Source organism: Vombatus ursinus, unplaced genomic scaffold (assembly GCF_900497805.2).
Source record: "Vombatus ursinus unplaced genomic scaffold, bare-nosed wombat genome assembly UNPS02014784.1, whole genome shotgun sequence".
NCBI classification, from domain to species: Eukaryota; Metazoa; Chordata; class Mammalia; order Diprotodontia; family Vombatidae; genus Vombatus; species Vombatus ursinus.
In genome coordinates, this window is record NW_020954562.1 from 8,015,854 (window position 1) to 8,030,804 (window position 14,951).

General features: G+C 39.2%; 1 protein-coding gene across 1 annotated transcript in view; it reads left to right on the top strand.

Moving 5' to 3' along the window:
* EDNRA (endothelin receptor type A) overlaps positions 1–14,375 on the top strand; it is an 88,487-nt gene extending 74,112 nt beyond the window's left edge. Inside the window, exons 5-8 of the mRNA XM_027866913.1 lie at positions 2,823–2,975; positions 8,191–8,324; positions 9,030–9,138; positions 11,207–14,375. Of these exons, the coding sequence (XP_027722714.1) occupies positions 2,823–2,975; positions 8,191–8,324; positions 9,030–9,138; positions 11,207–11,347 (537 nt within the window). The 3' untranslated portion in view covers positions 11,348–14,375. The remainder of the gene's footprint in view (positions 1–2,822; positions 2,976–8,190; positions 8,325–9,029; positions 9,139–11,206) is intronic.
* The last annotated feature ends 576 nt before the right edge of the window (positions 14,376–14,951 follow it).

A 14,951-nucleotide genomic window follows, 5' to 3' on the forward strand; every position in this document is an offset into this window, starting at 1 on the left:
TCATTTTAATTATGCTGGCAGTAGTCCCATAAGACAAAGTTTCTGACCCTTGTTCTGGAGACATGATGTAGCCTTTCCCATCCTAGAGCTAGTAAGCCTACTCTCTAAAAATCACGCGGTCAACATCCAGCTTTCTACATTTGACAACAGGACAGGGGGCACTGGGAAAAATACCATATACATAGCCCTCACATTTCTGGGAGGACAGATAATAAAATAAGAAGATCTCTCTCTGATGTGGATTTTTTTTACCATTACAAAGGTAAAAGGTTGTGTGAAAAGAAAAATAAAAGATATCATCAAAGAAATCCATGAATGAAAAAGGTGGGCTAGTCACATGACAAGCTTGAGGCACAGCTGATAGTTCCATCGATTGGTCACTCACTCCTCTGGTATCCTTATGCTGTTGAGAGAACAAAAGGAGTGCCCTCAGCACATTGGGCAGATTTCCTCTAGTGCATTTACAGAGGATGTAGACTAGAGCGGCATATATTGGGTAGGCATGGATGGCTTATGAGCTACGAAATTGGGAAGAATACTAACATCACTGAGATCCTAGATTCACTGGAGTCCAAAGAAAAGAAGACCCTTTCTGTAATTTATGTTCTGGAAGACATAGCTTAAACTTAGCAGAGATCCTTTGTGGCCTAAATATGCCACTTTGGCATTCCTTTTCTCCACCAGTCTTTACCATTGTGATAGAGAACACAATACCCTAGCATTCGCTCCTTCGGCAAATGATCTTAGATTTACTCATCTCTTTACTTGCTTATTGCTTAAGAGAATAGAATGATTTTGAATGGACGTCATTGGCTTAGCTCAGTGTCCTACTCATAGAAGGCACTCAGTCAGTTCTTTGCTTGTGGAACCATAGGATCACAAAGTTAGAATGAAACTTAAAAGCCATCAAGTCCAATCTCATTTTACAGATGAATGAAATGAGAGGTTGAAGTGACCTGCTTGAGATCGCCCAGGAACCAACTGGTAGAGAAAGGATAAGAACCCTGGTCCTCTCACTCTCTCCACTGTATCACATTGTTGAACTGATGTAGAATGAAATACTTCCAAGGAAACATTTATATAAACAGCTCTAAATAAGTTAATTTCTTCATAATTTTGCATAACATTTTTATTACTCAGAAGTCATTAATAGAAATACTGTAAATACTGCCCAGTGGGCCTCTCATTGTTTGTATTATAATCAGAAATTACCTAAATCTTCATAGACTAGTCCCATCATTTTTTATTGTGGGAACTGATGTGACAGTGTGGGGTATGTTCTTGCTAAATAAACAATCTGGAAGGAAATGATGGGAAAGACGGGGTTTCTTTCCTTCTCAGATTAATCATTTGGAGGCAGGAAGTCTCTAAGTATAGTGTTTCAATCTCCATCTTCATTGAAAATCAAAGTTTCCATTTTTGAAAGGAAATAGAACAATCCTTGAGTTAGCTAGTATGACCAATTACCTAACCCAGTAGGAAAGTTAAGCTTAGTTCTCCTTTAGAGATGGTATTCTCTTCAAATGACTTCCAGGTGGTAAGCATTTTAAAAAACCGTGGAAAAAAGTTATTGATGGCTCTAATTTTCCAGCAGCGAGGTCACATAGCATACATACCAAACAAGGGGTTAACTGCCTATGAAGCCAAAGTAGTCACATCAACCATTCATCAGCTTCATATAGTCCATTCACTCAGGGGACAAAAGCAAACCAGCATCAATAAAATTTACTAGGAATTTATTAAGTGCCTAGCACATGCTGGGCACTTGCTAGGACCTGCAAATACAAAGACCCAAACAAAACGGTGCATGACCTCAAAGAGTTTGTGCTCTACTGTAATTGTGAATGAGTAAAGAAATAATCATTCTCATTTATTTAATGCTTTAAAGTTTGTAAAACACTTTACCTACATCATACCATCTGAGCCTCACAATAACCTTGTCAAGTAACTATCCCCATTTTAGAGATAAGAAAACTGAAGCTTAGAGAAGTCAAATGATTTGCTGATAGTCACCTAGTTAATAACAGCCAGACTTAGGATGTGAACCTAGGTCTTTCTGACTGCAAGTTTGGCTTTATCTACTACGCCATACTGCCTCTTATCGTAATAGCTGGTATTTAGAGAACACTTTAAGCACTTGCCATATGCTACATAACACAGCTATGACTACATGTTTCAAAATACAGATTAATTTTTTTTTTTTACCCAAGAGAGGTCTTTATCCAAAGGTATTCAATTGAAACCTACTTTTTTTTTTAATTAAAAGTATTTTCTTAAATTCATTATTTCATCCATGAGGTACTACCACAATTGGTGTAAATTACAGTCCCTTTACATTTCCTGAATTGCTGTGGCTAAAAGAAAATTTGATCACTTGGAGGCTAATCTTCCAGGGCTGAGTTTCTGTGTGCTTGGCAAGGCTGGTCCTTGGACAATTCCCACATTTTCTATCACTAGGACCAGGACTTGAAGCCCTTCCAACTTGGGAGCACCTGCCAAAGTTTGCATTCCATTGAGAGAGCCTTCAAGAATCCAGGGTCACCTCTACAGCATGATGGAACATTAGCATATGATAAGTTTAAAATTCTACATTTTTTATGTGCTAGTAAAAGAATAAGATAATTTTCTGAGTTTTCGACTTAAGAATTGACTTTCTGCTCCCTTGTCATCACCGAATTATCACAACCAGAGCAGAGGTACAAACTTTTCTCTATTTATAAGGATCTTGCTGCTGCAGCCTTGCCATTAGCATATTTCAGGGATACTTTGCACTTAATTTGCATGATTATTCTTCTCTTTTTTTCCCCCTCTTCTATTTACAGTTTTACCGAGATGCAAAAGACTGGTGGCTCTTCGGTTTCTATTTCTGTGTACCGTTAGCATGTACTGCCATCTTTTATACCCTAATGACTTGTGAGATGCTCAACAGAAGAAATGGCAGTTTGAGAATTGCACTCAGCGAGCACCTTAAGCAGGTAATAATCATGGTAATGATTTGCATTTATACGGTACAGTACAGTACAAATGTCATCCCATTTGAGGTAAACAGAAAAGAGAACCAAAAGCTGGCAGTAGAGTTCCTTCTTGAGCAGGATGCTTTGAAATACTTCATGGTCCAAATAAAGTTGTGGATGTAGTAAGCAGGTATCCCTATGACCTCAAAAGCCAAACCACAAGATAGTTTAGTACCATTTTTACAAATGTAGAATGTCACATAATACAGTATGATCTAAGGAAAAGATGACTTACTCATATAGCAAGAGAGAGAGATAACCAATGGACAGCCCACATTGGTATCTAGCAATGTGAGGAAGCTGCTAGAGAGCTTCCCGCCATATTGGATGGATCCAAATCATGGAAGGATATGGTAGCAGGTTCTTGCACAGTGCTTTGCTGTTTTAAAAGCATTTTCACACATGGTATATCATTAGCACTGGACTTGGGGTTAGGAAACTCCTGGATCAGGATCCCAGTTCCATCATCTCCTGTGACCCCGAAGCAAAGAGAGAAGCATCATAATAACAACACTGGATTCTGAGTCCCAGAACAGGGGTTTACGGCTAGGATCTGCTACTTGCTACTCATTAGAATTCGGTCAGGCTACTTAACCTCTTTGGTGGAACTCATTTCCCTCATCTATAAAATATTCAGTGACACTCTCCTCTTAGCTGTCTCATCAACAAGACACTTCATTTCCCAACTCTGGGCATTTTCACTGGCTATCCCTAAGTATGAAATGTGCCTCCTCATCACATCCTGACTCCCCTGCCTTCCTTCAAGTCCCAGCTAAAATCCCATCTTCTACAGGAAGCCTTTCCCAATCCCCCTTTTTTAAAAAAAATTCTAGCATCTTCCCTCTATTAGTTATTTCCTATTTATCCATATATAGCTTCTTTGTACACATTTGTTTTCTTATTGTCTCCTCAATTAGATTGTGAGCTGCTTAAGGGCAGGGGACTGTCTTCTGCCTTTCTTTGTATCTCCAATGCTTAGCACTGTGCCTGGCACATAGTAGGCACTTAATAAACGTTTACTGACTGACTAGCTCTAAATTCCTGATCCTCAATTAAAAATCATTTAAATCTCTGAGAACTTTCATTACAAAATGAAAATCATAATATTTACCCTCCCCACCTCCCTCACAGGTTGCTATGAAGAAAGTGTTTTGTAAACCCTTAAGGCACTATGTTTTTTATTTATTTTTTGCTCTTGATTGAAACTCCAACTCCCAGTAAAGAAATTCCCTGTACCTATATTGTTTGGCAACTCTTTTGCATCTCAGGGACTTAGAGAGTTGCCTGAGAGACCTCAGTTTAAGAGATTAAGTGAATTGACATGAGTCATACAGTCAGTATGCATCCCACATCTGAAAGCTTATAAATGTGATTATCTTCTTGCCACTGTATGGAAAACAATGCAGCATGATAGCTTTTCTTTTTCCAATTAACACACATTTTATTTTTCTCTCCCAGTGGGGAGGAAGGAGATGGAAGAGAGACAAATCTTGGGGCAGCTAGGTGGCGCAATGGATAGAGCACTGGCCCTGGATTCAGGTGGACCTGAGTTCAAATCCGGCCTCAGACACATAATACTTCCTAGCTGTGCGACTCTGGGCAAGTCACTTAACTCCAATTGCCTCACTAAAAAAAATAAAAAGAGAGAGAGAGAGAAACAAATCTTTATTAAGACATATCCATTTAACTCATTCTCCATTAGCTGGGTGGCTTAGTGGATAGAGTGCCCTGCCTGAAGTCAGCAAGACACATCTTCCTGAGTTCAAATCTAGCCTCAGACACGTAGCGTGTGACTCTCGACAAGTTATTTAACCCTGTTTGTCTCGCTTTCCTCTTGTAAAATGAGCTGGAGAAAGAAATAGTAAACCACTCCAATCTCTTTGCCAAGAAAACCCCAAACAGTATACTAACTGAACAGTATTTTACAGATGAGAAAACTGAGACTTGAAGAAGTTAATGTCACACAGCAAGTTATTTGTAGAGCTGGGAAAATAACCCCATTTTGCAAATAAGAAAACTGATGTCCGGAGAAGTTCGGTGAATAATGCCTCCCACACTGTAGCTACTCTATAAATAATCTATTGAATTGAATTGAATTGAACTGAATTGAATTGAGTGACTTGATCACATAGCTGGTAAATGATCTATTGCATTCTAATTCTAGAACCCAACTCTTAATTTCTTCTGATACCTAGCAAATACTCTGTTATACCACTCTGCCCACCCTTAGGCACCCTTAGGTCATTTTAAAAAGCAATACCAATAAGAACAAATAGGCCACACGTAGGATCTTCTTTCTGCAAGAGATACCTCTATTCTATTATGTTCTCCCTGAGACTACTGTTTCTCCATATTTCAGCTTAACTGGCAATTCCAGAAAATCAAATAAACACTCATTGGGTAGAGGGGCGCAACCCTGTCTTTACTGACTCTCCTGAAAACCTTTTGTGTGGTTGTACTAGTCATGTGGGCTTATTATAGGCTTCACACACCTAATACTAGGTGGTTAGGGGCAAGGCAGTGTTATGCCTCCCATCCCCATTTCAATCAGTTTTCTCTTAATGTTGGCTAATCCCAGTTGCAGACAGACTGTATTTTACATGGCTAGCTCAGTTTCTAAATGTACACACTCTTAGAAAATAAACACAATGTGTCCCAGTTAATGGCCAAAAGAAAAATCACAACCTGTGATTTTCCTAATCTGGTATAGACTTTGAAGTGCCCAGACCTTCAAAGCCAGTCCAATCCACACTGGCTCCTCTGCTTCATAAAGCAGCCCTTTACCTAATAGTTCAAATGGTTGCTGGTTCTGGGCCTCAGTTTCTTCACCCATAAAATGATCTGTTAAAGTAGATGATGTCTCAGGGCCCTTTCAGCCACAGACCTGTATGTATGGTACTATTCTTTCAACCACACCTTATTGCTTGAATCCCACATGTTATGGCTATAGTCATCCTGCATCTCCAGCTTCCTTCCAGACATCTCAAGCTGGATGTCCACTCAACATTTCCAAAACTAAACTCATTATCTTTCCCCTTAAACCCACCCCCCACTTTTTACCTTCCTTGTTATTGTAATGGGCAACACCATCCTCTCGGTACCTGGGACTCACTAAAGAGTTAATTTCAACGCCTCACTCTCTCACCCCTCCCATATCCAACCTGTTGCCAAAGCCTGTGAATTTCACCTTTTCAATTGCTCTTAAACACACTCCCTTCTCTCCTCTGACATTGCCACCACTGTGGTGCGGGCCCTCATCACCTCACCTGGACTGTTTGCAGTAGCCTGCCGGCGGATCTGTCCGCCTCGAGACTCTCCCCACTCTAATCCATCCTCCATTCAGCAACCAAAGTGATTTTCCTAAAGTGCAGATCTGATTATGTCACAACCCCTACTCAATAAGCTCCAGGGGTTCCCTATTGCCTCCAGAATCAAATTCAAATAAAAAATAAAAATAAAAAATCAAATAAATGGCATTTGCCATTCAAAGCCTTTCTTAACCTAACCCATTTCTCCACTCTTCTTACACCTTACTCACCAATACGTATTCTTTTATCCAATGACACTGGCCTCCTGGATGTTCCACGAACAAAGGCTATCCATGTCATGGCTCCAGGCATTTTCTGTAGCTATCTTCCATGCCTGGAATGCTCTCCTTCCTCATCTCTGCCTCCTGGCTTCTTTGACTGTCTTCAAATCACAACTTTAATCCCATCTTCTTCAGGAAGGCTTTCTCAACTCCTCTTAATTCTAGTGCCTTCCCTCTCTTACTTATTTCCTATTTATGTGTGTGAGTGTATGTGTTTGTGAGAGAGAGAGACAGAGAGAGAGAGCACTTGCTTTGTATGTATTTGTTTGCACGTTGTCTCCCACATTAGATTGTAAGTTCCTTGAAGGCAGGAACTGTCTTTTGCCTCTTTCTGTATCCCCAGCTCTTAGCACAGTGCCTGGCACATAGTAAGCATTTAACAACAAGACACTTTACAACCATTATAGCATTTGAGGTCTGTAACAACCCAGAGAGGTAGATACTACTATCCCTGTTTTAGAGATGATTCTCTTGCCCACAGTCACATCTGTGAACCCAGGTCCTTTCTGACTCCAAGCCTAATGGTCTGTCCACTACACTTCTCTGATTAGAAAGAATCATTGGATCCTAGATTTAGAAGTAAAACAGACCTTGGGAGGTACCTAACCCAATCTCTATTTTACAAACAAGGAACCTGAGGGCCAATGAAGTTAAGTGACTTTCTTGGCTCAGGTCTCCCAGGAATAGGATTCAAACCAACGTCCACTTGACTCAAAACCCAGCATTCTGTCTGCTGCATGATGCTACCTAAAGTTGGTCTTCATCAAAAGAGCTCTAATTGCCGGTTTTCAGAATGTAGTGTCAGAAGAATAGGTAACCTTTACCTCTTCCCCTCCGGTGCATGACTCGTTTGGGTGATTAACAACATTTCTCCGTATACAGCTGCTACCTGAGGTTAGTGAGAGCCTCTTGCCCGCAGATCAAATACAGTCTTTTTGCCCAGCATAACACTCTCAGCCAGAGTTTTACACATTTTACAACTTTGATTCTACTGCCCTTATCTCCCCTAAGCCCTCCTCACCTCTTGTCCTTTTCTGCCTCATTTCTGGGAGACTGCCCCCCCTCCCCAAAAATTTTTAAAAAAAACCCACATTACAACACCACCAATGAAAAGTTCCTTAAAAGGAATCTGAATGCTAAGTAAATGCAAAATTAGTCATGGTTACAGAGAACAGATAATGAAATATATACCCTTGTCCTTCCTATTGGCTGAGAGGCAGGGGACTACTAAAGCAGAATATTGAATACATCGTCAGACAAAGTATCTGCTTCAGGCATTTCTGCTTAACTATTTTTCTGTGTCCCAAGGTGAGGAGGGCAAAGGGTGGGAGTTTGCAATTCTGGCCATTAGCTGGGCAAGGAAGGAATGATTGTGACATAAAAACAAAAATCATTATTTTTTTTTCTTAAATTACCAAAGAGTTCATCTATAATATTGACTGATATCTAGATTCTTTACAAGGTTTCCAGAAAACTATTTATCTGACCCTTTGCTGGGACAGGTCTTTCTCTCATGGCTATAGTCACTTTGTGGTATGATTCATCTATCTCAGCATAACTTTCTTTTATATTTTTTTTCCTCTTTAGCGCCGTGAAGTGGCAAAAACAGTGTTCTGTTTGGTTGTGATTTTTGCTCTTTGCTGGTTTCCTCTTCATCTCAGCCGAATCTTGAAGAAGACTGTGTACAACGAAAGGGACATGAACCGGTGTGAATTGCTTAGGTATTGTACCAGCCATTTACCTATTTCCTCACTCAAAATGAGCAAAATGAAGTTTAGACAAACTTCCCTAGAAGAAAATTAGGGCATCCCCCAATAGACTAAGGTTCTCATGACTCTATTCTGCACACTTCAATTGTCCCTTTGGGTGTCCACTCTCTTCAAGCCTGAAAAAAAAACCCACAAGGCTCCTATCATTTAGCTGCCATCCCTTTGGGGGAGAACCTCCCTAAAGGAATCAGACATTTAAAGGCACAAGGGACTTAAGTCATTCGGTCATTAGGTCATTCAATCCTCTCACTTTGTGGATGAGGAAACTGAATTACAGAGAGGTCAAGTATTTTGCTCATGGTCAAACAGGTAACTAATAGAGTTGGGTTTAGAGCCCAGATCCCCAACTCCAAATCCAATATCTTCCCACTACAACATGCAAGGAGACGAAAAGAGTAGTTTCTTCCCTCCTTGTCTATAGTCTTCCTGCTAATATGTTTAAGGGTGCTATCCAAACTATGTAGCAGCTTTTGGGGCCAAAAAAAAAAAACCCCTTATGAAACTGAGACTACCATCCTAAAAAAATTAGACTATAGAAATGATTTGTTGGAAATGGCTTCTGGGCAGAAAGAATGCTTACTTCAGGAATATGTTCTAGTTAGCATATGAAAAATAATGTATGTTCTAATTATTCTACTTTATTTTCTTTTGCTCTAGTTTCTTATTGCTTATGGATTACATCAGCATTAACTTGGCAACTATGAATTCATGTATAAACCCGATAGCACTATATTTTGTCAGCAAAAAGTTTAAAAATTGTTTCCAGGTAAGAGCTCTTTAGGAGGTGATTTTAAGAAAAATGAAAAATAGGTAACAATAGCTGGCATTATGTATGACATTGTCATTATTGATTTTATTATTAATACTAATAATATTAGCTAACAAATAATGCTTTATGGTTTAAAAAGCACTTTACAAACATTATCTCATTTTATCCTCACAACAACCCTGGGAATTTAGTGTATTATTATCTCCATTTTACAGATGAGGAAACTGAGGAAGACAGAGATTAAGTGATTTATCCAGTCTCTGAGGCAGGATTTGAACTCAGGTCTTCCTGACTTCAGATCCAATGCTCTATTCATGACACCTAACTGCCCAGAGCATGGGAAATGAATAGCAGACCTTGACAATATTAACCTTAAAATATTGTTTTTACCAGCTGGAAGAATTGCAAAGAAATTAGATGAGATGATATTCAATATATATAAAATAATACATATATATATTTAATTTAATATGTCAAACATCTATTAAGCATCTCTATGTGCCAGGCATTGTGTTAAGCCTTTAATAGACAAAAATGGAATAATCCCTGCTCTTCATGAGCTTATATTCTACTAGAAATGGATGGATGGAGAATATAGCATGTACACAAATAAGTATGACAAGTAAATACAAAAAGTAAGTAAATAATATAAGTAAAGACAAGCCATATACAAGATAATCCAAAGTAAATTCAAGAAGGAAAGAACTGATAACTGGTTGAATCAAGCGAAAGTCTTTTTGTAAGAGGTGACACCTGAACTGTACTTTGAAGATTTCTCCAAGGCAGAAGTGAGGAAGGAGTGCATTCCAGATAGGGGATTTGTGCTATATACAAAAACATGGAGGCTGGAAAGTTTCAAATAGATGACATAGCACCTATAGAGCCAGAAACTAGAAAGTAACTCCTATCTGAATTACAGATAGTTAATCTTAATTAAATTATTATGTTTTTAGCATGAAAGCATCATAATTAACATAGCAGCCCATAATATGGAATTTTACTTGTCGCTCCATCAGCTGAATCTTTGGAGTTGATGCTCAAATTGTTAAATATTTATAATAGTCATAAAACTGTCCATTAACCAGGAACATTAATGGCTAGACAAATGCTAATTAATTAATCCTGGGGAGACAGGGAGGCGGAGGACAGTCCACTTGGTTGATCTATTGATCTAAGGGCCATTTTATTTTTTTAAAATACTGTAAATGTTTTATTCATGTGCATTTTGCCCTGAACACTATTACTTCCCAATGACTCTGCCCAACATCCCCAGTAGATCTCTTCCTTGTAGCAAAGTACTACTAATTGCTATTGTTTGATCATTTCATTCTTATTCAACTCTTTGTGACCCCATTCTGGGTTTTCTTGGCAAAGGTGCTAGAATAGTGTGCCATTTCCTTCTCCAGCTCATTTTACAAATGAGGAAACTGAGGCAAACAGGATTAAACAACTTTCCCAGACTCCATCTGAAGCCACATTTGAATTCAAGAAGAGTCTTCTGACTCCAGGCCCAGCACCCAAGCCACCTAGCTGCCCCTAGAGTATTACAAAGACCAAAACAAATCAACACAATGATGGTGCCTGACAGTGCGCTCCTCATCCCATGACTAGTTCGCTTATCTCTCTTCAAAGAGGAGAGAGGTAATACACCACCAGCAGTCCACTGACATCATAATTAACTGCTGCATTGCTCAGAATTCAGCTATTTTTCTGTTTGGTTTTTAAAGGCTACATTACAACAGCACACTGAGAGCTAAGCTGGTACCCTAACTTGACCAAAGAAATAGAAAGCATACTTTGTGACTTTTTTACTCAGCCTTCTCTCATTAAACTACATGGTCTTCCTTTGTTCTTTGCAAGTAGAAAGAATTAATCAGGAGAGAGACAGGATGACTGTTGACTGGATAACTGGAAGGAACAGCTTTTTATTTTATTGCTATTAAACGCATATTGTATTTTTTAAGAGTTAAACTTGTGTTATTCTATAGTTTATTTATAACTTATTGACTCATTGGGGGAACTAACTGATAGAATTACATTTTTCCAATACTTTCCTCTTTTCCAGTCATGCCTCTGCTGTTGCTGTTACCAGTCAAAAAGCCTCATGACCTCAGTACCTATGAATGGAACAAGCATTCAGTGGAAAACCCATGAACAAAACCACCACAACACAGACAGAAGCAGCCACAAGGACAGCATAAACTGATTCCCAGAATACCAGCAATGCCTCAAGCCTTATGAAAAAAGAAAGACTGATCCCCACAGATGTTTTGCCAGGAAGTTTACCAATTTTCTCATTCTTCCCTGCCCCTGCCCCTGAAGAATGCACTTGAGAATTGCCATCCAGTAACCTGGTTATGTCTTTTAAGTCCTGTGAAGCTGACTGCTTTCAGCTGACGTGACGTTTTTCAGAGATGCCATTCAGCAGTGTTGGGGGGAATCTGGAAAGAACTCTTAGAGTTCTTTGCCCCCAGGGACATATCTGTTGCTTTTGCAGGAAGTGAGAGTTCTCCCCATATGTGTGACTGGCATAAGGTGCACCTTCTGGCTGAGCTGTGCTGGGAAGCGGCACCATGAAATGCTGGTGAGGGCCACAAGAAAGAAGACTGTGAACAACATAGTGCATCTCCAGCCTCTTGAGTGTTGAAATTTGTTTTTCTTATAAAACACAGTATGGGTTTAAGCCACCTTTGTTTTAAATGTCAGTCCACACCAGTATTCTTCTTAAAAAGTTACATATCTTAGTAGCATAGTCACAATCATTTGCTCTTGTTCTACACACATTTTGTAAAGAAAGCAGTAGATTTAGTGAGCAGTCAGAAGGTAAGGTTTCACTAAGCAATGATGAATCTATAAAAATGTATGTCTTAAAAGCAGCTTAAATTTAGGTACTTAAAACTCAAACTGAAAGCGCCAGAAGGTACGATGATGTGCTATTAATAGACATTTACTTAGTGCTTTAATTTGCAAAGTGCTTTATGAATGTTACTCCATTTGAGCTCCAGAACAGCCCTAGAAAGTAGCTACTACAGATAGAATTGTCCTCATTTTATAGATGAGGAAACCGAGGCTCAGAGAGAAGTGACTTGCTCAGGATTACAAAGCTAGGAAATATAAGAGGCAGGCTTTGAACCCAGGTCTTCCTGTCTCTCAATCTAGTGTTCTGTCAGGCTGCAACTCTAAGTATTAGTCTAAGGACTTTTAAAGAAACCTCTTGGGGAAATTTTTTAATGGTCCTTTCTAAGCTAAAGGGCATACTGAAACTCATCATAAATTCCCAAATCACATTTCAATTCCACAGGCATTTACTAAATGCTGGAGTTACTTTTGGATTTAATAGTCATTTTCCACAAGCCCATTCCTTTCTTCGGGAGTATCTATTTCTCCTACAAAATGAAGAGAATGTACTAAGAAGTAAAAGACAAAGCACTTAAACTATTTCTGAAATTTTCAGTAACTGTCACTGACTTAAGAGGAAATGCAAGGAAATATGGAATTCAAAGTCTAAGCAAAGTATCCCATTTTCATTGGAGGTTTTTGTTTGTTTGTTTGTTTGTTTTCAATTTTGAAGCCTAGTAATCCAAACTCTAGCAGCATTTCTTTTGCTACATCTGGATATATGCTTTAACTCTCAGTGATTCTCAAAAATGGCTAAGTGATGGCACCAGTTCTTAGCTACTGAGTGTTCCATGTCCATCCTTAGACATGGAACATTAGACATGCTATGTTTCAGTGCCTCTTCTCTCTGCTACAGAAGACTGCTAGAAGAGTGACGGGGTTTTACATGCCAGGTTGAAATGTAGCCATCCTAAATGCCAACATGGACTTCTTCATGTCCTGGGTCCAAAGCGCGAGCCTTCTTCACGTTAACCTGCTCACAAGGTCACCATTTCAAAGTGCTTCCAATGACTTATTCTGGGCAACTTCCCAGATGTTTACAGTCTGTGCACAGCAGAGAGCCTTCAAGTGTACATAGAAACACCATTTGTAAATTTCTTTGCAGAATTTTTTTGAGATTAAATGTCCATGATGTGTCTTTGTGTATGTACATATGTGTGCATATAATATATGCTGTTGTGTACCAAACCATAACCTGATAGTATTGTTCAAGAGTAGTGCCCCCTAGTGGACCTTGAAATGTCCTTAGGGGACACTTAACCAGGATGATTAATTCTACATCAGAAGCCTCTTTGTTCCCAAAGTTAGTGACTAGGCTTGTCATTCCAAAGGGGTGATCCAATACATTGAACAAATGACTGGCTGTGATATACAAGGCCAATGCAACAAGATGATTTCTTTTTTTTTTTCTAACTAATTTTTTTGATGAAGTAACATTGGGTTGTGTCACCTCCTGTGCTACAGTGACAGGAATGCATTCTCTTATAATAACTTCCTGCTGCCACCCCCCTCTGTCCATAGGCACACATAGGCAGCTATGTGTAATGAATAGAGGATAAGCCTTGGGGTCAGGAAGACCTGAGTTCAAGTACTATCTCTAGCGTATCATGGCTGGGTGACTAAGTCACCTATCCTCTCAGTGCCCAGGAACTTCTTGCTAACTATATGTTTCAGACTAATTGACACAATTTGCAATAGTAGAGGGAGTTTCCATACACAGCTTTCCCTATCCTGATGAGGTCATCTGGACCAGAAAAAAAAAAAAAGGACAATACATTCATGAGGATGCCAAGTAGTGCTAGAAGACAGTGCCAGGAATCCTGCTTTGCTGACACAGAGCTAAGCTTATTTATGGTGCTTCATTTAGACATGATCCCAGACACCATTCCCCCTAAAAACTTATCCTAGGTTCTGCCATTGAAACTGAGAGGCTAGAAATTTGTGTTTATTCAAGTGTTACCCTGTCACATTCCCTTCATTTATTGGTACAGCACATGAAACGACATATGCCTATAACATAAGCTATAGTATTACAAGAATTTTGTTTAGACAATCATAATTGTAAAAAAAATACATGGTTTCTTGCATATGGATAAAATGTATTTTATAAATCCAGAACGTCACACATTTCTGGCATCAAATAGTAATTGCATGAGCTTAAGTATGTGGGTTGTCAATAAGCTTAGTAGGAGATAATTATGCTTTTGATGAGGCTAATTTCCACAATATTTATCATATCTATACAGCAAAGTGACTCCCTATAGAAATGAGCCAGATGCCAAGGTCCCATGATGGAAGTGGCCCAGAAATGTAAAATAAAGCAGATATTCCTACAAGTATTGCTGGTATTTTGATGATTATTCCCACTTTGTTCTCCATAGGAAAAATACCCCGCTTCTCTTCTTTCTCCTCACCAATCATTTTTACACGCACATAGTTGCTAAAATAATCTTCTTAAAACACAAGTCTGCGTCACTCCTCAACTATACAAACTTCAGTGGCTCCCTATTGCTACTAGGCAAGAAATGCAAACTCCTCAGCTTGGTCACTTGCAGCCTTTCATGGTCTGGCTATAATGGATCCACCTTTGTAGATTTCCTTACCACATTACTTCCATTTGCACTCTATGCTCCAGCCAAAGTGGCTTACTCAGTGTTTCCCAAATCAGAATTCCAGGTCCTGCCTCTGACTTTGCCATTCCAGGAGGAGTGACGTCAAGGAAGTCAAGGATAAGGTTCCTAATGAGGGAAGACCAAAGAACAAGACTGGAAACTGAAACCAAGGAGTCAAGACACAGAGTCAGTCACATCAGGAATTAGAACAAGGCTCTATCATTGTTAGAAGCTCCTTTTGTTTGCCCCAAGTTCTGTGATCTGCAGGTGGTTCTCTGGTGAAATCTGTTAATTCAATGT